The sequence below is a fragment of the Suricata suricatta genome, chromosome 9 (assembly GCF_006229205.1).
Source record: "Suricata suricatta isolate VVHF042 chromosome 9, meerkat_22Aug2017_6uvM2_HiC, whole genome shotgun sequence".
NCBI lineage: Eukaryota > Metazoa > Chordata > Mammalia > Carnivora > Herpestidae > Suricata > Suricata suricatta.
Genome location: NC_043708.1, coordinates 47,038,878 through 47,066,348, shown reverse-complemented (window position 1 = coordinate 47,066,348; position 27,471 = coordinate 47,038,878). Strand labels below are relative to the sequence as shown.

General features: G+C 41.5%; 2 protein-coding genes across 5 annotated transcripts in view; one reads left to right on the top strand and one right to left on the bottom strand.

Moving 5' to 3' along the window:
- Positions 1-87: 87 nt before the first annotated feature.
- DMAC2L (distal membrane arm assembly complex 2 like) lies at positions 88-11,053 on the top strand. 3 transcript variants are annotated; one of them, XM_029951657.1, is made up of 5 exons: positions 88-169; positions 6,533-6,644; positions 7,716-7,924; positions 8,462-8,633; positions 9,698-11,053. In XM_029951657.1, exons 2-5 carry the CDS (start codon positions 6,538-6,540, stop codon positions 9,810-9,812), a joined length of 603 nt encoding a protein of 200 aa, XP_029807517.1. In that variant the 5' UTR covers positions 88-169; positions 6,533-6,537; the 3' UTR covers positions 9,813-11,053. The 3 variants fall into 3 exon arrangements, with proteins under 3 accessions (XP_029807517.1, XP_029807518.1, XP_029807519.1); XM_029951658.1 differs by having other exon boundaries at positions 120-209; XM_029951659.1 differs by lacking the exon at positions 88-169 and adding an exon at positions 3,702-3,722.
- Positions 10,724-27,471, bottom strand: part of CDKL1 (cyclin dependent kinase like 1) — a 58,656-nt gene continuing 41,908 nt past the window's right edge. Inside the window, exons 4-11 of one of the 2 annotated variants that reach the window (XM_029951655.1) lie at positions 25,424-25,496; positions 22,746-22,836; positions 21,943-22,143; positions 19,453-19,535; positions 16,377-16,433; positions 14,879-15,034; positions 14,588-14,705; positions 10,724-13,028 (exon numbers count right to left, since the gene is read on the bottom strand). In XM_029951655.1, the coding sequence (XP_029807515.1) occupies positions 13,003-13,028; positions 14,588-14,705; positions 14,879-15,034; positions 16,377-16,433; positions 19,453-19,535; positions 21,943-22,143; positions 22,746-22,836; positions 25,424-25,496 (805 nt within the window). In that variant the 3' untranslated portion in view covers positions 10,724-13,002. The remainder of the gene's footprint in view (positions 13,029-14,587; positions 14,706-14,878; positions 15,035-16,376; positions 16,434-19,452; positions 19,536-21,942; positions 22,144-22,745; positions 22,837-25,423; positions 25,497-27,471) is intronic. The other variant, XM_029951656.1, reaches the window with a different exon arrangement.

The following is a 27,471-nucleotide window of genomic DNA, read 5'->3' as shown; positions in this document are numbered from 1 at the left end:
AGTCTAGTCCCGCCTCCTACCCAGGGGCCAATGGAGCACGTGTCTTCGCCCCACGTGGGAGCGGCGCAAGTAGCCAATGGACGTGCGCGGCGGAGGGCGAAGGGCAGGCCGGCGGCGCCGTAGACGCGGGGCACGCTCGCTCGCTCCCTCCCTCCCTTCCTCCAATGCCGTGAGTAGAGGAGCTAGGCCCCGAGCGAGGCGGGACTAAGGTGGTGGTTACGCTCTGACCTTTTTCTTTTTTCCCCATTGCGGGGCTCACTGAAAAGCTGGCCCACTGAGCCGCGCGGCCTCAGTCATCACTGGCTGCGTATTCGGGGCCTTGGAAGAAAGTCCGGGCGTGACTGGGGTGAAAACTCTTATTTGGGCGGGCCCAGCGGCCTCCCTGCCTCCGGCTCGGCCCGGCCCCCGTCTGCGGGAGGCCCGTTGCTGGCCACCCGCGGGCGCAGTGCCGGCTGAGGGGCGCTGTCTGACCGGTCCTAGCTCTCGCTCCGGGTGGAGGCTTGGTCGCGGCGAAGCCTCGGAGCCTGCTGTCTTCTGGACCTATTTTTGTGGGGCTCCTGACTGTATCATTTCTGGGTGATGTCAATATCGAGCGCCCAGAAGAACCAGGCGGCCTGATCTCTGCCATCATTTAGCAGGCCGTTTTCTTATCTTAAATCCTGGGAATACGGGTCTCCTGTACAGGTTTCTTCGCCCCGTTTCCTTATCTGTAAAGTGAACGAGATGGGCAATGGAATCCCTAAACGATCTTCCGACTAAAGTTTGTGATTCTCCCTCACCGTGGCAGTTTAACGCCTATGCTTGGTGCTTGATGGCAGTTTTTAATTTTTAGGGTCAGAACAGCTGAACAGAACAAAAATAGACTTAAAAAACTTTATTGCTTAAGGACTTTGTTCGATTTGGTTCCAACCGTTGGTCTGGTGGCTTGGGGAAGTCACTTTGTGCCTCAGGTCCTCCTCTGAACTAGGAGCAATAATAGTTGTGTCTCTTGCCCAGGGCTGTTGTGGGGTTTACGTGAGATAATGCCCAGGGGTGTTTAGCAGAGTGAAATGAAATACAGTTGAGAAAACCAGGTTTGAACAACTTCTGTCCACTTAGAGACGGGTAGTTTTCAATAAATCCAATACAGTACTCTAGATGTATTTTCCTTATGATTTTAACATTTTCTCTAGTTTATTGTAAAAATACAGTATATACTACATATCACATGCAAAACATGTGTTCATCACCTATGTTATTGGTAAGGCTTCTAATCAAACGGTAGGCTGTTAGTAGTTAAATTTGAGGGGAGTCAGAAGTCCTATGCAGACTGTCAGCTGCCTGAATGGGGATGAGGGGGGGTAGGTATTAGTGCCCTAACCCCTGTGCTGTTCAAGGGTCAAGTGCATTGGAGAAATGACTTTTTATTATGTTCCAATGGTTTTACCTCCTGGACAGTTGAATGTCTTGCTTTATTTATGAAAACAAAATGTTACCTGCTTTTCCCATCACAAATGTAAAAATAAAAAAATGGTTATCAAATTCAACTTTTTGTTTTGAGATAATTGTAGAGTCCCATACAGTTGTAAGGAATAATATTCATTCTCCCCCAATGATAACATCTTGCAAAACTAGTACAGTATCATAACCAGGAAATTGATACCAACACAATATATTGACCTTACTGAGATTTCCCCAGCTTTACATTTGTGTGTGTCTAGTTCTGTATAGTTCTTATCACATGTGTAGATTGTTGTGTCGCCACCACAGTCAAGCTACAACACAGTCCAGTCACCACTTTTGTGGTGTACTGAGTACCCTTTTGTAACTATACTTCACTCCTGCAGGGCATCCCCTCCCCAGTCTGTAACTTTTTGGAATTAGCTATTTTTTACTCAGTGTGATGCCTTGGGATCCATCCAAATTGTTGTGTGTATCACAGGTTCATTCCTTATCAAGTGAAGGTAGTCAGTTATTGGTGAGTAGTAATTCATGGTGTGGGTATACCGCACTAGGTTTAACCACCCGTTGAAGGACATCTGAGTTCTAATTAGGTATTTGGAATAAAGCTATGTCCATTAATGTACTGCTTTTTGTGTGAACCTGTTTTTGTTTCTGTGGGATAAATGCCTAAGTGCAACTGCTGGGTCATGTGATAAACAAATGTTTGGTGTTGTAAAAAAAAAACAGGCAAACTGTTTCCAATGTGGCTGTACCAGGGCACCTGGGTGGCTCAGTCAGTTGATCGTCTGGCTCTTGATTTTGGCTCAAGGCATGATCCCAGGTTCATGGGATGGAGCTGTCCATCAGCCACCATGATGATCATGGAGCCTGCTTTAGATTCTCTCTCTTCCCTCTGCACCTCTCCTCCACATGTGTGGTCTCTCTCTAAAACAAAAAAACAAAGTGGCTGTACCTTTATGTTCCACCAGCAGTGTTGAGTGATCTGGTTTCTCCTTATCACCAGCAATTGGTGTTGTCATTGTTTTTAATTACAGCCATTCTGATAGGTATGTAGTGGAGGTGGTTATTTTTTAGCTTGCACAGGAGGTAGTGGATTTTTGTTACTAGGTTGAATACAGAATTATACACATCTATAATCAACTTTCATAGGCCCCTTGAGCCCAAAGTCACGACTTGTTTACCATGTGATTTTGAGTACCTACTTCTTTGCTTAGCAAGATGAAAGAACTCATAATACATCTGCTCTTGTATATATATTTTTTCTGCTTACCCTTTCCTAGGTTTGACTGTACATTAATTTGTTTCAGTCAAGTAATTTCAAATCAAGAGCTCACCTTCCATTCATACACCCTGTAATATCTTTGGTATGACATTTGTATTCATGACACCACCCTCAGCTGAGAGTTCAAGGTCATCTTCCATCTTTGTCAGACCGAATAAGGTGTTACTTCATTGAGTCCCGTGTGATGTTGAACTAGGTATGGCTTTGGGGAACTTTGACAATTCCTAATGAATTCTTCTCTTCCTATTCACTAGACTCTACACACCTCAGGAATAAGAGTTGGCCTCAATATTGGGTGATTTGAAATGAGGTGGGATTGTAATTTAGGGGAAAATCTCCCCAATCCTGACACCATCCCAGCCCCTCCACATTTTTATCACTCCCAAGAAATAGTTCTTTAGTTTAATAGCCTTTTGGGCCACTTAGCCATTACTTTGAATAGCCTAGCTAAGTAAAAACAGAACTTAGACTTTTATTTTTATTAAAAATTTTTTTTAATTTTAAGTAGGCTCCACACCTGATGTGGGGCTCAAACTTACAAATCTGATATCGAGTTGCATGCTCTATTGACTGAGCCAGCCAAGCACCCCAGAACATCCACTTTAAAAAAAACTTAACTTTTTATGCAAACGGGAACTCTCACCCAAACCTACTCAGAAACATTTTGTGTATATTCTATTTTGAATCAAACATTAGGATTCTCACCTCTCAGTTACAAAAATAATTGCAATTTTTGGAAACATGTGCTTTAAGCCAGGTTCTGAAATTAAGAAGTTGTTTTTTAAAATGATATTTAAATTTCTGAATTATTTATTAAAGCTATAATTTAGTAGTGACTTTTTTTAACTTGCTGTTAATTGGGTTTTTTTTCCCCAATCATTAGAGCTAAGTTCACAAACTCACCACTAGAGGTCTCCTCTTTCCCTACAGAAAACATTCCCAGAGGTAGCTGCTTGAGTTCATCTGAAATTTCTAACATCACGGCGCAGTTGAGAATGTAAAAATCTACCATTTTTTTTACCCTTATTGCCAAGTAAAATTTTTATGTTCATATGTAAAATATTTAAAATATAATAACCTAGTATTTTTAGAAATCATGGCTGGAGTAAATTTAGCCTTTAAGCTGAATTATAAGGTGAACCAAAATGAATCAAATGAAAGTAGTCAGTTTTAACAGACCACTAAAATTTACCTGCTTAATAACAATTTCTGGTTTTGCCTCTCTCTATGGAAATATGTCAATTGCTGAAGACCACTAATTAGCAAATATCTATTAAACTCTTGCATTTGGGGGCTGGGAATGTACTAGGTGCTAAGAAAAATGGAAATGAATATGATGTGATCCTTGCTCTCCTTTCTCCTCTGCACGCTTTTCTTTTTTTCTGCCTTACTTGAAACCCTTAATTATCCTTTAAGACCCTCTCAAAAGACCTCTAGTGTGAAGCCTTCCCTTCCCTCCCTCATCTCTTACAGAACTTGTTAATATCTATTTAGACATGTTGCATGTTATTTTTTGTGTTGTCTGTCTTCATTAGAGTATACATTTTATTAGGACAAAGAACTTTGTCTTTCTCTGTCTCTCCTTTGTTGTTGTTGTTTTTTTTAATCTTACCATTGTATCTCTGGCACTAAGTATAACAGACATTGACATTTAATAAATACTTACTAAGTGAATAAATGGATGGATGGGTAGAGATGGCATTTGAATAAGGTCTTGACGTTTGGTAAGATTTCCACAGAGAGGATGGGGATGGAGAGCAGGGAGGGACAGGAAATAGGCAGCCTAAGTGGAAGCTGGAAAGCCCAGATAAATGAGATTGGCAGCCAGTGGAGTTTCAGAGGTGGGCACAAGTGGAGAGAGCTTTAACAAAAAGTTGGAAAGGGCTGAGAATGAGCTAGTGATAGCAGGTGGGAGGTTGCAGTGATGAAGGCAGATGATGGTAGAGAAGAAATGAAGAACAGGTGATCCCAGGTTCTGTCCTCAGACCTCATGTCTCACTGTTCATAGCCTCAACATCTGTAGTCACTTCGCGGCTCTAGGGTGGTTCCCACTCAGGCCTTTTTCTAGTCTTCTTATTCCTGAGTTCTAGTACATCCAATAACTGAGGAAAAGGCCCTGGACTGGTAGGAGAGAGCGCTAGGTTCAGGTTTCAGTATTGGCACCAATTAGCCATGAAACACTGAGCGAATTGTTTTAAACATATGCATTTATTAATACCCCACCATGCTACAGAGGGATTTAGGGTGTTGGCAAGTTACTTTATATCAGGGCACAGTTTCCTCATCTCTAAATGGTCTAGGTGGTATATGTTCAGTCCAGTTCTCCCATTTTGTGACTCACTCTAACAATTCGTTGTATATCTTCACTTAGAAGTTCTACTAAAACTTCATAGTTAGAATATGAAAAACTGGGGATGGAGGTGGAGAAAACTTACGTCTGGTTTTCCTGACATTGATTTCTATTCATGGCATCACCAATCCAACCAGTGACCCAAGACCAAAACTTAATGTCACCTTCAACTATTCTGGTCCTTGCCCCAACATCTCACTAAGCGATGTGAAATCCACTCTGTAATGTCATTCCCATTCTTGCCCCATTCTGCCCTTTCCCATGCCCACGTGTGTTGAAGCCCTTGTTAGCTGGCTCTCTGTTCTTTTCTGCTGACCCTCAATCTTGATGCTGTTGTCCAAATAATATCGTGAAGCGTAGCTCTAACATGCCAGTGTTCTTTGCTAAAACCTCAGTGACTCCCAACTAACTGCCTGTGGAAGATCATCAAAATTCCCTGGCTGATCAGGCGAGACCCTTCCTGATGTGACTGTGTAAACTGTCTGCCTCTTTTCATGATCCCCATTTATTAACCAAACTGAACTACAACATGCCTTAAATATTTCTGCCTCACCTAAATCACCTGACATACCTTCTCCTGGCATTTTGCCTGTTGGAGCCCTGGTTTGTTCTTATTTTAACTTTTTGAGGAATTTTTCAGGTTCTATCATTTGTTTTAATGATTTGATAACTTGTTTTAGCTCACTTCAGCCCACATTAAGTTTTCAGCAATTCAAAGGCAGAAACCACACTTCATTTATCTTTGTTTTCCCCTGACGTAGCACACTCCTGGAGAAACTTGAAATGAGTTAAATCAGATTGGGACTCAGTTCAGAAATCACTTTCTCACTCCATGGTTGTAGATTTTTACAGCTGGAAATCACCTGAGCAAATAATCTCATTTTTCAAGTGAGAAAACCAAGGGTCGGAAAGGTGGAGTGGGAGTTACTTGCCCAGTCTTTCCTAGCTGCCCTTGCACAGTTCTTAGTTTGCACTATTCTAGTGATACTACTTTCAACCTTGTCTTAAAAAGGTCTGTTTTCAAGTCGCCTCTCCCTTCTGGATACAAGCTTCTTAACCTCGACATGTTGCTCCGTAGGTGATTTTAGTTTGTCATTTTGATACTGGAAATGTAGCCCGGGAGTAGAGCTGGTTTTGTCAAATGTGTAGGCGCACTGCCTGGATGGACATCAGGTGGGGACACGCCAGGCAGACTCCAACTGAGGGTTGAAACTTAATATCAAGGCTGGAAGGAACCTTAGAGACCCTCCAATCCAGCCCCCCCCCCTTTTTTTTTTGCAGCAAAGAAACCAAGAAACAGAGACAGGAGTGACTCACTCAATAACTTTGAGTGGCAAATGACTCATCAACTTTATTGGCACAAGAGCATTGACTTTGAAGTTGTAAAGCAAGTTGCTGTGTATATGGGACTCTGATTGCCAGCTGATAACCTAATATGAATACTGTTTTCTATCTAGATCAAATGATGCTGTTTGGAAAAATTTCCCAGCAGTTGTGTGGCTTTAAAAAACTCCCATGGTCATGTGACTGCAGACACTTCTGGGGCTGGTTGAATGCAGTATTTAATAAGTAAGTTACTCTGAAGAACTATGGGGATTATTATTCCTGATGTGTTCCCAGTAGCTGGTTTGGTTATGTCTTATACTTCAAATATCTTTTTTTTTGTACAGTGTGTGCAATATGATGCTAATTTTGTTTAATAACAAAACATACAAACGAATAAAGAAAATATTAACAGTATTAATACAGAATATTAGCTAACCGGGTTGCAGTCAAGATTTCAGTGATATTTGTTATTTGTCCTTTCAATACCTTTCAAATTTTCTAAAATTAAAGGGATGTTAAGGGATGTAGTTAGCCTTTTGAATACTCCCATGGGGACTCAAGTTTTTTAAAAAGTGGGTGGCATGCTTAAAAATACCATTCTGAGGGGTGCCTGGGTGGCTCGGTCTGCTAAGTGTCTGACTCGGTATCAGCTCAGGTCATGATCTCATGGTTCATGAGTTCAAGCCTGTATTGGGCTCTGCTGTCAGTGTGGTGCGTACGTGGGATTCTCTCCCTCCCTCTCTCTACTTCTCCCCCACTCACTCACGTGTGCTCTGTTAAAATAAACAAACATTTAAAAAATTAAAAAAATATATCATTTTGAAACTAATGAAACTCATCTCCTTGTTGCTTAATATAGCATCAACGCCACCAACTAGTGAGAAAGGCAAATGTAGAAATTAATAAATGTCACTTAATGAGATTACTTTGAATATAGATTCAAAATTATTCCATTTTATCTTTTATCATCAAAGAAAACAATAACCCGGTGTAGTCATTCATTCAACACATAGTTACTGAGCACCTCCTGGTGTCACGTACTGTGCTACAAACGAATCAATGAAGAGACACATCTGCCTGATAAACTCATATACAAACAATAGGCTTTCACAGGGTTCACTTGGAAACAAAAACAGAAAAGGGAGCAGGAGGAGCTGTCATATGTGTTTTTACATGACTCTCACGAGTGTACTTACCTCCCTCTCAGTCATTTGAAAGGAGAAGTTGTTGCTGTAGTGTATTTATGTTGATGGACTACTGTTAAGCAGCTAGTGATTATACTAAAAACAAACTGCTTTTGTTCTTTGCCAACAGAGTGGATTATGAACGCATCAGGGATGTAGGACCCGACAGGGCAGCATCGGAGTGGCTGCTGCGCTGTGGGGCCATCGTGCGCTACCATGGCCAGGAGAGGTGGCACAAGGACTACAACCACCTCCCGACAGGACCTCTGGACAAATACAAGATTCAGGCAATTGATGCCACCGACTCTTGTATCATGAACATTGGATTTGATTACCTGGGTAACTGCCCTGTCATTTGCTTATGGGAAATGGAGGCGATTTGCAGTGACATTTTGTTGCAGTTGATTCACTATCAGTCATAGGGGTGTCCTGTTTTTGTCCTTGTCAGTACAGTCCAGCTTGTTTTTTCCTGTGTATGATTTTTTTAATTAGACATTATAAACACCTTCCTCTCCTTCCTCCTTACACTAACCTTATCTCTGCATGCCTTTGTTTTGTGCTTATTGGTTTAAAAGTCAAGGCCCTCTTTATCAAACTGTCAAATTGCTGTCACTTGAGAAACCCTCAATAATGAAAGAATAATTGTATCCATACAGCTTCTGCTATACAGAATATATAACATCTGATCACAGAATGGCCCTATAAACTGAATAGTCTGTATGGTTAATAGGGCGACTAATCTAAGTTTTGGGGACTGAGAGGTTTCTGAGGACATAGGATTTTCAATCCTAAAACCAGAATAGTCTTAGGCAAACTAGGATAGTTGGTGACCTTAATGGTAAAGTAGATTCTTAAAATGTACCTTTTATCTCCTAGACGGCCTACAGCATGTTGAAAAAATAAGGCTATGCAAGTGTCATTATATCGTGGATGACTGTTTGGAGAAACTTGGTAAACTTGAAAATTTACAAAAGAGTGTACTGGAAATGGAAATAATTTCATGTGGGAATGTCACAGACAAAGGCATCATTGCTTTATCTCACTTAAGGTAGGTGGTCAATGCCAAAATGGAAACTTGATAATGATGTTGAACGTGAATGATTAGAATTTAAATTAAAAAAAAAAAGAAACTAAGTAAACTCTGCCTACAACATGGGGCTCCAACTCACAACCCCAAGATCAAGAGTTGCATGCCCTACCAACTAACTGAGCCAGCCAGGTGCCCTGAATAATTAGAATTTAAAACAGTTGAGAGGTAGTGCCTTTTTTTAGTTCAGAAAAACATAAGGAAATGACTTAACTTTCGTGTATAATATGTTAAAACAGTTAAAATTATCAACCTTATTACTTTGTTTTATTGTATTTTTTTTAGGGGGCATCTTCCTTAAAAAGTAAATGTATAAAAAGCACTTAGCATGGTGACTGCTACAGTAAGCCGTCAATGGGCATTTGCCATCATGTTTCCTCTCCACCTTTTAAAGAATTTTTCCTGATGTTCCAACAATAACCTCAGTATCACAGAGAGTTTCAGAAATTTTATTTTATTTTTTTATAATCTCTGTACCCAACGTGGGACTCAAACCCACGACCCCAAGATCAAGAGTCACACGTTCTTCCAACTAAGCCAGCCAGGTGCCACCCACCCCCTCTTTTAAGTTTTTTTTTTTCGTAGAGAAATTTTAAACATCAGCACCAAAAGTAGTAGATTGTCTTATGTTAGCTGAGGCTTTGAGGCTCCCTCTTTTAATGAAGTTCCTTTAAGAACTTTCCCAATTTTCTTCCTTTTCTAGATTAAGATTCATATTTAGTGTTTCACATGCAGAAAAGTTCTATGCCATAATACATATACTGTATTTGGCAAGATTCAGCTAGAATTATTGATATAATTCAGAACAACGCAACTTTCCAAAGACTGGCTTAGCGCCTGGCATAAATTTCATTTAAAGTAGCACTCTTAACACTACTGTTGTAAAAGTCATTTTGAAAGTATAGTGTGATATAAACATGTTCTGTGTGCAATTTTTTTTAAAAAGCCAGCGAATACAGTTTATTTTTAATGCTGTAAGAGTAAAGGCCAAACCAAAGTAGCTTTTTTTCCTTCTCTTTTTGCAGAAACCTCAAATATTTGTTGTTAAGTGATCTTCCTGGAGTAAGAGAAAAAGAAAACCTTATCCGAGCCTTTAAGACAGCACTGCCTTCTCTGGAACTAAAATTAGACTTGAAGTAAAATAATAATATTCAAGAAGTGTCATATTTCAATATAAAGTATCATTAGAAATTATTGATCCTAAACAGCAATAAATATTATATAATCACCAACAGACCCTAAGGATGTCCAATCATGACATTTCAGAAGCAGAGTCCATCATGTACAAAATAAATATTCAGAAATGACTCACTGAAGTTACTAAGTTGGAAGTAAAAATATATGTATATTAAATCCTTTTAGGAAAAATGAAAACCAGGTAGCAGTTTAATTCTAGTATGTTCTTCATTTTATATAGAAGTCTGTATAGTATGTGGATATTGACAGAGTTCTTTAAAGTGACTTAAATGTGCAACACAGATATTCCCTATTGTATTTTATCAGTAATTTATGTTAATGTTACCTTTTACTTTAAATTTATTGAAGCATGTTACTATAAATGTACGCTTATGAAAAACTGAAAGCTAAGCTTCAGCTTCATCGATGAATTGTAAAAGGCAGTCATTAGTGGTTGAGGCATCCATATTGCTTCCCAGGATTTGCCTGCATTTTTCATGACCCTACATTCCTTTGTTCTTTATAACCTACACCTTTCCCTGAATGAATAGTTTTTGGCTAATTGTCTCCTTTGTAAGATTAGTCTTGTGTTTTATTAAAACTAGACATAAATATTTGGCCAAATTCTAATGGTTTTGCTAACTGCAGTAGAACAGAGGAAATAATCATGAAGACCAGCACAGTTATACTTATTTTTTGCTTAATTTAAAATATTGCTTTAAACCCAAAATTTTGACATGTCAATTAGGAACTAATCTTAATTTCCCCATATATGTTGCATACTGCTTCCTATGATATCAAGGGACATCAACAAGAAGTATAAACACAAAGTTCAACTTACATCTAGAAAGCAGTGATAAAAAAAATATCACAAATAGGTAAAAACAGATCTTTATTTTTACTTGCTTGAAATGGCCTGGGTTCTATTATTGTTAATTATATGCCAAGTTGTCTGTAGATTTCTGTATGTCTGCTTCTTGAATATAAACTCTAAGCTTCTGAATAGAACCTTAACAGGAAATAATTTTAAAATAAACACTGTATGATGCAGCACTGGGATAGGAAAAAATGGATTGTCATTGTGTTTAGAAACCAGCTTATATAAATAGCACATACCACAAATGATATACTGTTTACGAATATGATTGCCACTGTCATTTATAAAATCAGAAAACAAATTATTAAAAGACTAGGTTGTAAAAGCAGTCTTATGTGAATCAATGGTGATTCCACGCTGAATGAATGATTACAGATATGGTTCAATTAAGCATTAGTGCACATTTAGAACTCATTAGAAAAAAATGAATGATTCCATCTCAGATTTGGTTAATTACTGTGTGGTGAGGCAACTGATTGACAATTTAGTCTGGAACTACTTTTGTATTCTAAATGGTTTTCTATAAAACCACTGCATAAATTAGGCAGTTATAATCATCTGCCTCGTCAAATACATTGTTTGGGGTTAAAAAGAAAAACACAAAATGTAAACTATTCACAGAAGTGGGTTGTCCTTCCTTGCCATTTGAATCAAAGCCACATAAGAAGAATCAGATAATGCTGAGACTACTATTTAACCCACTGTCAGCTCCTTGCAAGAAGCTACATACATCAGGAAGCCTCAGAGTATCATTAACCTGGCTGGAGTGGCCAAAATTATGGAACAGATGCCCGAATTTGGTCCATAATTACTTAGCAGTAAGTGAATAAAGTCCAATGCTGTCATGAAGGAAGTTACTTTAGCAGTAAACTAGTAAGAGTACAGAAGAAATGTTTTGAAGATAGAGTAAACAACATCTAAAACCATTGCTGAGAATGACTAGGAAACAGCAGCAGCACATCAGCCAAAACTGGCAGTGAGCTATAAGAAACAGACATGAACTTCATGTTGCCCTTGTGGTCAGCGAACAGGAATGATAAAGCTTTTTGAAGACAAGTGGTAGGCCAACTCAAAGCTAATTACAGGTCATCATTTTAAGTCTCACGATACAAAGGTAGGAATCTTCAGTATCATTTTGGACTACTCATTATTTTTATCAGTTCTTAGCATTGTATATATATATATATATACACACGCACACTTATATGTGTACAGACACATGCATATGTATACACATATATATGCATATAGTATAAAAAAGTATTTCAGGAAAAATATGAGTTTACAACGTCACATCTTTCATGATCCAAGTAAAAACTCACAAGCAATTTCTTCCAAAACCCAGATTACTGTATGTAGTTCTGCCCATAGATCTGTCTCCAAGTCTGAGGCTGAGCTGGAGAGAAAGAAGAATAAGTACTCTCAGGCTGATAGGCTCAGCTCCCAGGAAGCCTCCAGGGCTCGTTCTACCCCTGATCGCCTTGGTTGGCTGCCCGTCTTCACACCATTGTTTCCATGGGGAACTGGGTCACCTGTAGATGGGTTATGTAAACCCACCTTGCCTGCAAATATGACTAAGATGCATCCTTTACCAAAGTAAAGACCAAAGTACATGTAAGAAATGTCCAGAAACATCATTAAATACGTAAATTTTGTTATAAGAATCCATGATTCTTAAATATATTAAGCAATACTTCAATATTCCAAAAATGTTTCAAAATATGAAAATCAAGAGATAGGGCAAGGAGAAAATGGAATTTTAAACATTTTGATTTCAGGAACTAAAAGGCAGGCGATAGGACACAATGCAATAGAGATACAGGAAATACATATGGGTGTTTTGTAATCCATTTTTCTTGTGGCCTAGAGTACAACTGGAGCATAAATCTTTATCACGTCTCTAATTTTGCCAGAGATCTGGGCAGTAGATACTGTTTATATTTCTGTCGATAAGCTCAGCTACTTAGATACAACAAAAATGCAAGTGAAAATCCAAACAAGCTTTTCCTTTCTGTTCTGGTCGCCACCATGAAGCGTGGAAGAAGTCTGCCTCTGGAATTCCCCTGCAGAGTCTGCCAAGTGGCCTCCCCCAATGTGTTACTTAGGTTTTCTCCTGATGTTTTTTAAAACATTGTGATTGTCTTCCATCAAATGTACAGGTTTGGTTCCTTTTTCATCATCAATCTCCAAGCTCCTTAAATGTTTGGAAAACGGTAGTTGAGTTTCTTGATACTGCAGTAGTACTTCTTATTATCCAAAGCCGGAAGGAAGCTGCTGCTAGTCAGCTGGGGTAGGTGCTGCAGCTGGAGACACAAAACACAGGGTCAGACTCAACGCCACACTTGACGTTATCGATAACATACAGCAAAAGAGGTAAATAAGTCCATTTTTCAGCACGGAAATGCTTTTTCTGCACAGAATCCCAGGTCCTGAGTGAAGACAAAATGCTTCAATTTGGGTTTTTTTTTTCCTTTTAAAGATTTCTTCTATATTAAAAAGCAAAACATTGCACCTTTGAGAAAATTTAGAGAATATGAACAAGAAGGAAAGATCTACATGTTAACCTTAGTGGGGGGAAAAAACAAAACCTACAGGAGTTCAAAGCTTGCTGAGACCTTTGGGATCATTTAAGCCAACGCGTGGTCTTAGAGCGAAGAACACTGGTGTCTGGAGTACGTAAGTAATTTGCCCCCTTACTCCTTAGTTAAAAAGGCAAAACTATCCCCTTCAAGCTCCCGGAAAATGTTTGAATTTGTTGTCAGTGTCAAATGAAAGGAGAATATACAAAAAATATATGTATTGTACCATGGCCTTAGGTATCTGACCAGTGTTTTTTTTTTTTTATGTTTATTTATTTATTTTGAAAGAGACCATGGTGAGGAGAGGAGGGGCAGAGAGAGGGAGAGATAGAATCCCAAGCAGGCTCCCCACTGTCAGCACAGAACCTAACTCAGGGCTCGAAATCATGAACTGTGAGGTCATGACCTGAGCCACAATCGAGAATAGGAGTGAGCCACCCAGGCATCAGAGGTGGAACTCAGAGGGTACTTTTTAATACTTCAAACAGTTGATTCCTTCCGGACCTATATGCAATACACTATTAACTACTGGACTCCCTTATTCTTTCAGGTAGATATATTTCCATCAAGCCCCTCTACTCTTGAACACAAATTAGCGGCAAGCTAAGTGGTAACGTGGGGTGGGTGGGGATGGGAGTCTAATTCTGGCATGTTTTGCTACCTGGGTTGTATATGACAGGCTAAAATAAAGCCTTCTTAATTTTATAACTCTGGCCCATCTTACAACTCTGCAGTTCATGCTCTACCTGTTTCTAATGGATTGCCCCTCCTCTTCTCTCCTCCAAACCTCACATACACCACCCACATGCCACTCAGCAGGCCGGGCAGTGGAGTCTGCAAAGGGAAAGACTAAGGTGTAATAATTTATAGGCTAAGGGCTACCTCGGTAGATCCAGCAATGACCAGGAGTAGCCAGCTCATCTTAGTTGTGGCTCTAACCACAGTCCATTCCAAGTTCCTACAGCTTTTTGCTTCTAACAGTGCACTCAATGTAAGGCTATTTTGCCACTCTGTACCAGTCTTTTTCTTCACAGGCTCCCCGTGTGCAGCTGGGATGCTGTTCTCTGGTTAAATAAGCTGTTCTGATATCACTGAGAACACTCATCACTCTATCTACCCGAGCCAACTCTGACGATTAAAGGAACGGAGGGGAAAACAGTTCCATTTTTGGAAAAACCTGCAATGTCAATCAACACGGAAAGTCAACATGGTGACAGAGAGCTGCCTGGGATAAATATGGTTTCAGTCTTCAAAGCACAGAAAGCATGCTCGGCGGGGCTCACCCTTGTGTGCCTGTGGCCCTGCTCGTGCACAACAAAACCCCTCCGTGGCAGTGGGGACCTGCAGCACGAGGACACCTGCAGGATTCAGGCAGACGTCTCCTCCGTCTCCTCCTGTGCCCTGGTTGACAGATCATATGTCCTTCACCCTGCTCTGGAAGGAGGGTGCTAGAGCTGCAAGCCACTGTCACCACCCCGAGAACAGATGCACACTCCCTGCACCAGGTGGCAGGCATGAGATCATTTGAAACTGCAACCCTGGGCCACTTCTGCAAAGCAGTGCCCCGTTTTTACCCCAGGCAGGTGCTTTCGGCTCTGTCTCAGGGTCTTCCTTATTGGTCTGTCAAGCTCTTTTGCTGAATCCCCTGTTTCTCTGATGCTGTCAAAATACGGGTGCTGCAGCAGCTGTTCACATGTCAGTCTCTCAGCAGGATTCATGTGGAGACACCCCTAAAACACAGAAAAGTCCCCATTGTTCTGGAAAATTGTATTAACTTACTAAGTTCGATTTTTTTTTTCTTCTTTGACAGATCAAACCCTTCATTTTGGGGACAGGAAGGAGGAAAAGTAAGAGAAACACACCAAACATGATTTTGGTTCCTTCCACAATTACTCCTAAGTGGGTAACCACATAAGAAGTAAATTAATAGGTTCTAGAAATAGTAACAACAAAAAAAGTTATTTTCTCCACCTTGCCCTGTTCTGGAGGTAGTTGGTGCTCTTGCCCTGAGGGAGTAAGAGAGGATTTTTGAGTTTGTCTCAGCATCCAACTGGAATAATCCATGTAACCAGTTTGGTCCCTTGTGTATACTTTGTGAAAATTCGGGTTTTTGTAAGAGACTCTTAAATACTGAGAACAAACTGACGGTTGATGGGGGTGGGGGAAAGGGGAAAATGGGTGATGGGCACGGAGGAGGGCACTTGCTGGGATGAGCACTAGGTGTTATATGGAAACCAACTTGACAATAAACTACAATAAAAAATCTGGGTTTTTATTAAAAAATTCATACCCACACATGGTAAAAATAAAATTCATACAAACACAGCCAAGTCTCCTCACCACTCCAGTTCTTCCATTCCCCCCTTCCAGATTCATCTGCTCCTTTTTCTCTGGTATATTCTTCCAGAAATAGTCCATGCATTACGGTGTATATACATGCATGTACAGAAGGAGAGGCATACCATACAGGCCCTTAGATTACACCATCCTTAACTATTTGCTTTGCCATTAAGTAGGCCATAGGGTTCATACTTGAGTCGATTAAATCTCACAATTATATAACCAAGGAACTGTCTCAGGTTTTTTGGGTTATATTATAAATGTATCAGTAAATGTATTAAATACCCTGAAATGGGTGGGGCATGGACTGCAACTTGAAAATGTTTTACTTGGTACCCAATTTTCATAAGAGCTACAGATTTCTGAAAATGTATATATAAATCAAGTGTTAAAATCCGATATTCTAGGGAGTTGGCTATTTGAATGAATCCTATCGTCCAACATTTTTTGAAGAAAAGGATCCCTTCATAAAACAAGTACTATCCCTCTGAAATTTCTGTAAACTTAGATTTTAAATACTATATGTTGGGTTTACTTCAAAGTGACAAATACCTACAGATGTTTTCACTGTAACTGAATGTAAATAAAAATTCCAAGTATTTATACTTCCCAACGGAGAAGGAGAATTCTAAAAGGAACACTTTTCAATTCGTGGCCTGACATAAGTCGTTCAGACTCCCAGGGACACCAGCTTCTGTGTGCTTCCAGGTCTGTTAGAAGCTATGATTTTACCTTTAAGAGCCCCAGGGCAGGATACGAGATGTTTGGAAATTTTAATTCAAGTGGTTCCTGTTTAAAAAAAAAAAAAGAGAGAGAGAGAAGAAAAGGAAGTTTTATTTACAGTATGTATTCAAAGGTAAGGTGACCTCAGTCTGAATGTCTTCTGAGTGAAAGAAGCATCTTCCTGGCACCTTTCTGGCCTCCCCCGCCCTCTGCCCACCCACTTCCCAGCTGAAACAACCTCCTCAGGCCTGTTTCACAAGCTCCTCTCTCGGTCTCCAAATTTCTTTTCCAAATTTTCCTCACCAGGCCCTTCAGTTCCGGAAGAACTGATGCAGGTAGCGAATTATGAAGGAACATTCATGAAGGAGAGAAACCCACTTGTGAAGCAACTGTTATTTCTTCATTTTCTGTCTCAATTTCTATAACTTGCTTTTCCTCAGAGTAATTTTTGGCACTTATAAAAGAGGCCCTAATTTTTGCATCTATTGACATTTACATAAAGGAAGCTTCAAAATAGATTTCTCCCCCCTACCTAGGTGAACAGAAGCTTCTTGGTTTTCTGGAATAAACACTGGTTTCTCCTCCCACAAGAGCCTGCTGTTTCCCTGATCATCCTGCTGTTTCAAGAGTCTCCGGAGCAGACATTCATCAATCTCCCTCTGGCCATATAAGGCTGTTTTGCTCCAGTCACATGCTGGAGACAATCAGGAGTAACAAGCATTATAAAGCAAGAGGAATGCAGAATGTCAGGGGGCCAGACAGGCCAGTTAAAGAGATACACCACTAACGGAGGCTAATTAAGGAGGGCAGCTGGAGTGGGTCCCCTGCACAAAACGATGGCATTTGTGAGCTGGAGGCTGGAGGGACTGGCCAGGGTTGTCTAATGCAACACCACTCTAAGTGCTGTGGTCAAGTTTGAGAGCAGTGTTATTTTTGCACAGGGAATCAGCCCCAAACAACCAAATTCCGAGTGTGCACTTACTAATCATTGAAGAGGGTAAGAGAGAAGAGCCTCAGTTTTGGACTTCCCTAAGATCACCAGGGGGAAAAAATCCTACAGCAGATTTGTCTTAGAAGCTTGAGAGTCCCCCCCGCCCCATCCCCGCACTGTATCTGAAATATTTCTCTCGCTGTTTGTGTGTGTTGAATCCGAGCACTGCTAGGGATTGATACGACATCGCTGACACAGAGCTCTGCTGTCTCAGCAACAATGCCTGGGACAAGGCGGCTGCTTGGCTGTGATAGGAGGGCCCATCCTGCCTGCTTAGCTGGTGTCCCAGCGCCAGAAGCAAGCAGGCCTCCCTCCAGCAGGGTGACTGACCAGCAGAGGGACTCTGGGCACAGATGTTCAACCAGCGCAGCCCGAGCACTGCTTCTTCCTGTGTTTCTGTCAACAGGAAATCCCCTGCAGGACAACCTCTGGGAGACCCTGGGAAGCCTTCTGCATATATGAAACCCGGGTTGTTTCTGAGTCTTTACTGAAGACAAGCGAAGAGGAAATCACTAACGGATATTTAGTGTGGAACTGGGGATGTCCAGGTCACAAGGGGGCCAGCTGGGTCACCATCCATATGCCAGGTGTCATTCCTGCCTCTGGGTCCCAGCATGCTCCTGCATGACCCACTTTTCCTATGCGTGGTGGTGCCGGAGAAGGAGGCAGCGGGGAAGGTGAAAGCCTCGACGCTGGGACAGGCCCGGAGGATGAGTGAACAGAGAGCTCAAATGGAGCTTGATGGAACTTCCATCTGGAAACTGAGCACTTAGAGGCTTAGTTTCAGTTTGAAAGTACCTTCCTTAGAAACTCAGGATTTCACAATCCTTAATTGTGCTCTGAAATGTTTTTGATTATAATACAGGCTCTCTGGAAGACCCCTCAAAATATTTTTTTAAAAACCCCATAAAGACAGAAAGAAATCACGTGGCCACAAAGAGATACCCACTGTTAATATTTTGGTATATAACCTTGCAGCCATTTATTTCACAAATGTAAAAAACTTTGTGTGATTTTCCAGAAGTTGTCATGTTATTTTATATTTATATATGTAAATGTATGTATATATGTATTATGCATTTAGTAAACATTTATTAAAATTATGTCAAATTATTTATACTGTTTTATAGCCTTTTTCATTTGACAATACACTGTGGGCTTTTTATTCAGGTGAATACATAATAAATCTAATTATTTTTAAGGCTCTGTGGCATTTCTATTGTAGAGATAATAAATCCCCTATGGATGGAACACTAAAGGAAACAATTTCTAATAATGTCACATATTGCCTCTGTCTGATGGTTTCACTGCAATAAATTCTTTTTTTAAATATTATTTTTTAATGTTTATTTATTTTTGAGAGAGAGACAGAGCATGAGCAGGGGAGGGGCACAGAGAAAGAGGGAGACACAGAATCTAAAGCCAACTCCAGGCTCCATGCTGACAGCACAGAGCCCAATGTGGAACTTGAACTTACAAGCTGTGAGATCATGACCTGAGCCAAAGTTGAACACTTAACTGACTGATCCACCCAGGTGCCCCACTGCAAAAATTCTTGAAAGTGTGTTAAGAGTATGTACATTTTAAATTTTTTAGTTTTAAAAAATGAGTATTTTCTCCACATTGGCTATAGAGGAGAGATAATCAGAATGAAGCTCACCAAGCAAGTTCATTACTGTTTCCCACCGTGGTCTGGGCAGTAAGAGTACAGCAGAGTAGGGGACCTGGGCAATGCTGGATTTTCTTGGATAAGTCACTGTGTGAGCTACCTAGCTTCAGCTGCTGAAAACAAGGAAGTTAAGGAGAAGGCAGGCAGCTCTGCATTTCTGTGCAGCATGCTGGCTAACCTCTGATATCAACAACCTCTAACTTATTATTCAAGGCTAGGGTCTTACTAGTCAATTTGTTCCAATTTTCATTTTCACTCTTAAATGGACCTTCCAGTGCAGAGTGGGCCTTGGTGCTAAGGCAGGTGAGTAACTACCAGAACCTAGTTAGTCTGCAACTCCCCATATAAAGAGAATGATCACCACTTAAACACCCTGGTAAACTTAGCCTTTACATGCAGAGCTTTTTCCAAAATGGGTCACTCACCATATCTTCAGGGTCTGGAATTTTCACCCCACTGAAGTACTGATTCGTACTAAATACTTGCTGGTGCCTAGGAATGAGATCTCCTTTGGACAAGAAGAAAGAGATCGGTTAGCAAGTGCTGATCTATGGTTTGTCTCCATCAGTGCTGGGTCTGTGCCTACAATCAATGAAGGCTGTAGTCTGCTCTTCCGATCAGAGGCAACCCTCTGTTGCCTCTGTTGTTGAGGCAACCCTCAACAACATGGACTAAGACCTCAGTAGACAAAGCACTGTGTTACGTGTAGAGGAAGTATGCGTGGAAACTGAAGGCTATGAGGTTCTTGCCCCTCAAAGACTCACAATGTATTTGAGGAATCCAAACAACTCAGAAGCACACGTACACAAACACACACACATAAAATAATGCCTTTAAAAAAAACAGCCAATGTGCAACAAATACAAAGTAAAATCACATTAATTGAATTCTGATGGGTAGATATAAAAATATATTGGCCTAGCATTTAGAACATTGCCTGACACATACCAAGCAGTCAATAAATATTTGAGGGAAGAAAGAAGGGAAAAAGGAAGGAAGGAAGAAAGAGGGATGAAAGGAAGGAAGGAGGAGGGGTAGACGGAGGAAAAGAAGGAAGGAAGGTGGGAAGGAAATCATGGAAGATCTAGCTAGAAGGAATGCATTTCCAAATTGGAACCACCTTTTCTTATTTCATCAAATAGTGATCACTTGGAAATCCCATTTTATCTACTGTTTAGAAAGCATTTACAATATGAATCAATGAAACAAAAGAAGCATTTCTGTATTCTGGAGGATTAGGTGAGGCTCACCCTGCCTACATTTCAGCCAAATCAACTACGATCACCCTTGTGTAAAATTCTAGGGATATTACACGTGAAGAGGAATTTTGTTCACAGAATATCAGGGGATACTCAGCAGGTGCCCCTGGGGTACACCCAAGGCCCACTTCCCAAAGCAGAGAGAACAACAAAAACCTCACAACCAGGGCCCTGGAAATGCTGCTATTGGACTGGACTGGAGTTCCTACCACACGGTAACAAGTTATCTAATATTATGGATTTGATTTGGAACTTTACCTCTCACTCAAATCCAAAAGTTGTTGTCCTGCCTCATTTTGTACAAGCAGCCAAAATAGACTCTCTACTACCTTGCCCCAGATCTCTGTGAACTTCATCATGAGCACACTGCTTGTATCTTAGTAACTTTCTTCCATCAGAGTGCTGGAAGAGGGGACACAAAGAGGGTGTCCTGAAAATCACTGAGGGAACAGCAAAGGAAGGTTGAGCGCCCCAGGAAGGGCTCCAAGGCACCTTCATATCACTCAAAAAACCCATCAGCAAATACCTACTGTCTACTATGTGCAGGTATCAGTGGAGGAAATCTAGAAATGTAAGACATGATCTCACCCTCAGGTAGCTTACAGTATCTTTGGGGAGATAAAAGTACAAGACAAGACAGGGTGATGGTAGGTACTGCAGAGTTTAGAGGAGCAAGTTTGCCTTAAACTGGGGAGTAGTAGCTAAACTCCCTGACTTCTGAAGAGGGAAGTCACTGCTTATAGATCTTTTCATCCATTCCTCTCCAAGTCTCTCTTCTCCTCCCCTTCCTCCCCCATCCCCCTCCCCGCCACAAGAGTAGAGAGAAAGACAAGAGTGACACCAGAAGATCCAGCCTTTCTTCCTGACACTTAGAAGGTTTAGAATCTTCTTCTTGGGGCACCTGGGTGGCTCAGTCGGTTGAGCGTCTGACTTTAGCTCACGTCATGATCTCATGGCTTGTGGGTTTAAGCCTTGCATCAGGCTCTGTGCTGACAGCTCAGAGCCTGCTTTGGATCCTCTGTCTCCCTCACTTGCACTCTGTCCCTCCCTCACTTGCACTCTGTCTCTGTCTCTCTCTCAAAGATAAAATAAACATTAAAAAAAAAAAGAAGGTTTAGAATCTTCTTCTATACCATCTCAATGATCCAATCTGGCAGGCTAGAGTGAAGGATATCTAAAGAATAAATTACTAATCCTGATAAATGAAATAAAACACAATAGCATTCTGTAAACTGTTAAGCCTGTACAGAAACGTAGCTTTTATTGTTGCTATGATCATTATTCAGAGTTTATGTCCAAACTATGCTGAAGAGAGAACCTTGTGTCTTTTTGATCAGTATGCATTCACACTAGTTAATTCCTTTTATTAAAAACAAATGTAGACAACTGTCTTTTTTTTTTTTTAATAATCTGTATGCCCAATGTGGGCTCAAACTCATGACCCTGAGATCAAGAGTTGCATGCTCTACTGACTGAGTCATCCAGGTACCCCCAAATGTGGGCACCTTTAAGGGAATTAGTTAAATGAGGCTTCTAGAGAACCCCTCCTTTGTAACTGTAAAGGGCAGCGAACGAGACTGGGAACTTGGCTTGCTCCTGTACTGACGAGGGTAAAACTATTCAGTTTCCCAAAAGCTGTAACAAAACACCACTTACCCAAGGTTTTCCTAATCAGATAGAGTTGATCCACATCTGATTTCCCCGGCCACAGAGGCACTCCTGACAGCAGCTCAGCAAAGACACAGCCAATTGCCCAGACATCTACCGGGGGGCCGTACTGGGTGTCCCCCACCAACAGTTCCGGGGAGCGGTACCACCTGGTGGCCACGTAGTCTGTGTAGTAGTCACTGGGTCCAGCTGGCCAGTGGTGGCACATGGAAAACAGAGAGAGCAGTAGAAGATGGGAATCAGAACAGGGAGGGGGGAGACCTAAGAAATCAAGCTTGTGCCCCACATTGTGGCTTTTCCAAACCGATGGTTCCCAATACTGGTTGCACATTAAAATCATTCATGCTGTATTTATTAAGTCACTAACGCTTGGACCCCATCTCAGTCCAATGAAACCAGAAGTCCGGGGGGAGAGCCTGGGGAGTTCTCACTATAGTTTTTATCGTTACAGTTAAGAGTCCCCACATAATTCTAATCTGCCGCCAAAGCTGAAAACCACCACTCTTCTAAAATAGACTCTCCGTAGTACTGCATCGGGGCTGCAGAAGCTGCAAGTTGATACATAAGCAGGGCAGTTATACTCTTCAATAACCACTTTTCTGTGGTATAATTTATATATAGCATACATTTTAAAGCCACTCTATGTATCTACATGTTTTTAGTAATTGCAGAATTGTAAGTTAGGGCATGCTCATGCCCTAAAAACTAAGCTTTCTATAGCATCAAGAGCCTTTCTCATATAAACAATCTTTCTCTCTTTTCCAATTATTGAAGACTACATCAATACTCACTCAAAAGCCGAGCAAATCCAAAGTCACAAAGCTTAATCACTGAATGTTTTGTGATGAGGATGTTTTCTGGCTTCACATCTCTATGTATGCACTAGTCTCAAAGATCAGAACAAAAACAGATTATCAAGGAGCAACCATAATGTATGGGATAAACAGAACTCATGAATATTTAGCAAAGATCTGAGAGATCATTAAAACCTTGCACTGGTCTTTTGGATAATAGGCTACAAAATACCAGCCCAAAATAAATCTAGTACCCTCCTTATTATAGCCTGAATCACCCCAAATTCCTAAAGGACCAAAAAGGAAGAAAGAAAAAAGAAAACAAATAAGTTTTCAGTATAAGTATATCCCATGAAGTATTTGGGATATACTTACACTGAAAAGTTAAGATTGTGTCTCTGAAATTCAAATGTAGCTGGGTGCCCTGTATTTATTCTGGTAAGCCTAGGTGAAAGGGAGAATGTTAAAAGGCTCTGGGATCGGCCTGCATCGGGGCTGCAGAAGCTGCAAGTTGATACATAAGCAGAATTCACAGTTGAGTTGTTTAGCTGAGAACAGAACACAGTCCGCCTGGTAAACAGGACAAGCCCTGGGCTGCTGAGATAAGGCGGGGAGAGAAGGGCGGGCACCGGAGCTTGCCAAGAGACCTCCCTTCCAGCACTTGAAACTCGTCTGGACAAGATAAACAAGAGTAGGCCGAGCTTAGCCGCAGGGGAGAGTCACTAGATGTCAGCTATGTCCCACACACAGAAGCGTTCTTAGAGCGACATCCACCCCCACGGGAGGTAGCCCCCACTCCATAACTTAGACTTAAGTCACCTGTGGTTTCCAAACCACAGCTGACATTGTTTAAGAGGCTAACGTTTGAAGAACGTTGAAGGATCTTCACATGATTTTCTTATTAAGTAACAATTCTCCTGGCAAAGAACAAATCAACAACCTAATTAAAGATTATATAAAAAAACATTTGGATCAAAATCCTGTTCAGGGTTCCCAATAATCTTCCCTTCTCCCAAGCGTTTTCCTCTCTGGAGAAGAATGTTGGATCCTGTTGCAATCTGAGAGACCCTTTTGGCTTACAGCTGAAACCCTGGGGTACTCTTGACTTTCTAGAATTTGGAGAGAGGACAGAGGTTCTTCTTGGACCTGGCCTAGTTCTCCCTCCAAAGGACCTTCAGGGTGAGAGATCAGTGTGTGTGTTTCCCCACGGGTATTTATTATTCTTGAAAATCTGGGGGTGGGGAGAGGCAATTTCTCAATTATTTTATTACTATCTATCTGGTTCTCAGCAATTAATGTCCCTGAGACTGCCATTCTTTTCCCACTGGCTTCACATATTATTATAAACGGGTACACCCATGAATATCATGATGACAGATGGTCAGAAGGACTCGCAAGCAAGAATGTGTTCCTACTCTGTTCTGAGAATTCCTTTACAAGTTTCTACGCCCTCCCCACATCAGTACATGTGGCCGTCCAGAGCCTCAGGGACTCTTTAGGGAACAGCGGTATGTGTTGTATTTGTCTTTAGTGTCTCTGATTTTCCCCACCAGGGACTTTAGGAAGTCTCTCCTGCTCCCCCATCTTAAAACCTGCCTTTAGGAAAGTGCTAACCCCCACTTGGAATAAATAGCAGCAAATGGTTCCCACACTCTCTGGGACACATGCATTCTGACAGGGATTGTCGCCTTCAGATGAATGGAGGCTCCACAGGGGGGAGTGCTGGCTCCTTTTCTCCTTCCAGAAAGGCAGTTTCAGGAAAAATCATTTAGGACCTCCCAAGGAGGGGGATCCAGCCCCGCCGGCTAAATAGACCCCAGCAGTAGATAGGATGACATATTGCAGTTGAGTTGCCCTGCTGGCCAAAATGAAGCTCTAATATTGGAACCTGGCTTCTGTGTGCAGGGAGTGGGCAGTGCCGTACTGGAGGGAGCAGCCACTTTCCCAGTGTTTGTGGCATTTCACCACCTGAATGCTCTGTGCCTCCCCCCCCAGCCTAGCTATGTCCAGGAGAATCGGTGGCATCCACTGGGCTGTTCTGCACTAGACTTGGCATTCATATCTCACCAACACAGACACCAGTATTTGTGCATGGCTCGTGGGACTCTGCCTCCTGCAACTGAACCATGAGCCACCTGGGGTTCCCCCCTCCACTTTCAGAGCACGTTGAGGGTGCCAAATCAATACAGACTCTGGACTCTACTTTAAGTCGTTTCTCACCAATATAAACCTATAACCCATCTCTTAAAATCATAACAATACATCTTTTATGTAACCTGAACAAGTAAGAATAGCTAAGTTGGCATTTTTAGCCTCTGTTAACCCCAACCAGGTTTCAGAAGATTTGGGCAAAAAATCATATCCACAAAAGTAGGATATGAATTTTGCACAAAGGCTTGAGCTCAGCTGAAGGGCAGCTTTCTGGGGCACCTGCGTGGCTCAGTAGGTTAAGCATCCGACTTCGGCACAGGTCATAATCTCATGGCTCATGAGTTCCAGCTCCACATCGGGTTCTATGCTGATAGCTCAGAGCCTGGAGCCTGCTTCAGATTCTGGGTCTCCCTCTTTCTCTGCCCTTCCCCTGCTCATGCTCTGACTTTCTCAAAAATAAACATTAAAAACAATTTTTTTTTAAAAAAGCCTTATGCTTTTTCAAGGGTGATCATGAGACTTACGTTGTGTTTATGGCAAAAATTTACAGCTTGCAATGTCTGCCAAGTTATGCTCTTCACAAGATGTTCCGGCACCCTAATAAAAATAAAGAAGCAACATAAACACATTCTTTAGTGTAGCCATGGAATTCAGCTGAAGATAGGAAGAAACGGAAGGGGGAACAGGAAGAAACAGAAGGAAGGAAGGAAGGAAGGAAGGAAGGAAGGAAGGAAGGAAGGAAGGAAGGAAGGAAGGGAGGGAGGGAGGGAGGGAGGGAGGGAGGGAAGCAGGAAGGGACGGGAGGGAGGGAGGAAGGAGTAAACTAAGACAGGCTTAAGTAGTGACACATACAGTCATCTACCTCCCAGAGCAGATCCAAAGTGTAAAGAGCATGTGATCAGCACACTGCAGGATTCTAGGGATAGGAAGGTAATAGCAACACTAACATCTACTGCTACTGGAAGGGGCCACAAAGACTCAGGGCGTTCCACAAATACTTAGGATCACCTACCTCAAACATCTGTGACACCACTGGCAACCTGCCTGGTAATTCGAGCTCCATTTCTACAAGGAGCTTTTTGTGGATGAAAAGCGAGTTAACATATAGCATAAGAGATGTTGCTCTTTTTTTTTTTTTTTTTCAAGTGACCCCTAACTGATGCCTTGAGACAGAATTCATCTTTCAGGCATGGAGTTTCTCCAGACTCCCCAGACAGCTTTTTTTTTTTTTTTTAGGTAATGAAGAGTTTACTGCCAAGAGGGAAGAGATTTACATTGCATAGCATGTAACAAAATAATTAGGAACCCACATAGGCATCTTGGTTCTTTCCCACACTGCTTCTCTCTGGCAGCTAGCCGCACCCCACATCTTTCTCTCCTGTCCTCTACGGCAGCGTCTACATTTGCTTCCAGCCTCCCACTTCTTCCCTCTCAGCTTACATAACCAGGGCAACCGGTAGCCCCTGCAGATGCTTCATGGGAATTAGGAAAAGGCCCCTCTTCTGGGAGCCTTTAAAATATGCAGTGGGCAATGAGTGAAATGACTACGGAGAGAGTACATTTATTTTTAGATCCCCCCACCCACCATTCGGACCTAACTGTTTTTATGAATCAGATGTTAAACAATGGTGTTATGGTCCTCGGCCAGAAATAACAAGTAAACCAGGGGGGAAATGCTCTCGAGTAGTTGTGTTAAAGTGACCAAAACAAGTCACTTCTAGGCTCTGGGACGGGCCACGAGGCCACTGTTGTCACAAGACCAGATGTTCAGGAAATCCTTTCAAGTACATCAGAGGATGCTTGAACAGGGGACGGGACAATGTGGAGGAAATGAAGAGGCCACCACCAGGAAAAGCGGGGACATTTCTGGACCAGAACCATGTCCCTGGGATTGAAGTATCTTCTCTCTAAATTCTTTTCCTTGTCCTAGCACTACACTGGTACAACGCTAGGAAAATTCACTTGTTTAGAAAGAAGGCGCAGAAAAATACAACGAAGAAGGGGATACTTTAGGGGAAATGCTTCCCCCAGCCTCAACTTCTTGCCTAGAAAAAACATCATATTAAATATTAATATAAGGTTATCAGTGCCAGGCCACATTAGTCTCTAAAAACATTTCCCTAAAGAAATTATGTAAAAGGAGCATTTAAAAGTAAATTATAGGGGCACCTGAGTGGTTCAGGCAGTTAAGCATCAAACCTCGGCTCAGGTCATGGTCTCGCAGTTCATGAGTTCTAGCTCCGCGTTGGGCTCTACACTGACAGCTCAGAGGCTGGAGCCCGCTTGGGATTCTGTGTCTCCCTCTCTCTCTCAAAAATAAATAAAATTTTAAAAAAGTAAATTATAATAGCATATTTATTAATGCTCCTCTAAGGCTGAACCCATTATTACACAATCCTCAAACATCAAAACCATCTAGTGCCATTTTGAGTTAGCTACTCACTTCACTTCTTTATTACTCCGTTTCTTCTCTGAAATGCCAAGGCCTCAGACTCTATCTCTAAGATCCTTCTTAGCTGGCAATGATAGGAGCCAAGTTTTTCACTGTTGAAGAAGGGAGTTACAAATATAA

Coding starts and splice junctions, on each gene's coding strand:
- DMAC2L (XM_029951657.1), top strand. CDS start 6,538: ATGATGCTGTTTGGAAAAATTTCCCAGCAGTTGTGTGGCTTTAAAAAA. Junction 7,925..8,461: donor CATTGGATTTGATTACCTGG/GTAACTGCCCTG, acceptor TTTATCTCCTAG/ACGGCCTACAGCATGTTGAA. Junction 8,634..9,697: donor ATTGCTTTATCTCACTTAAG/GTAGGTGGTCAA, acceptor CTCTTTTTGCAG/AAACCTCAAATATTTGTTGT.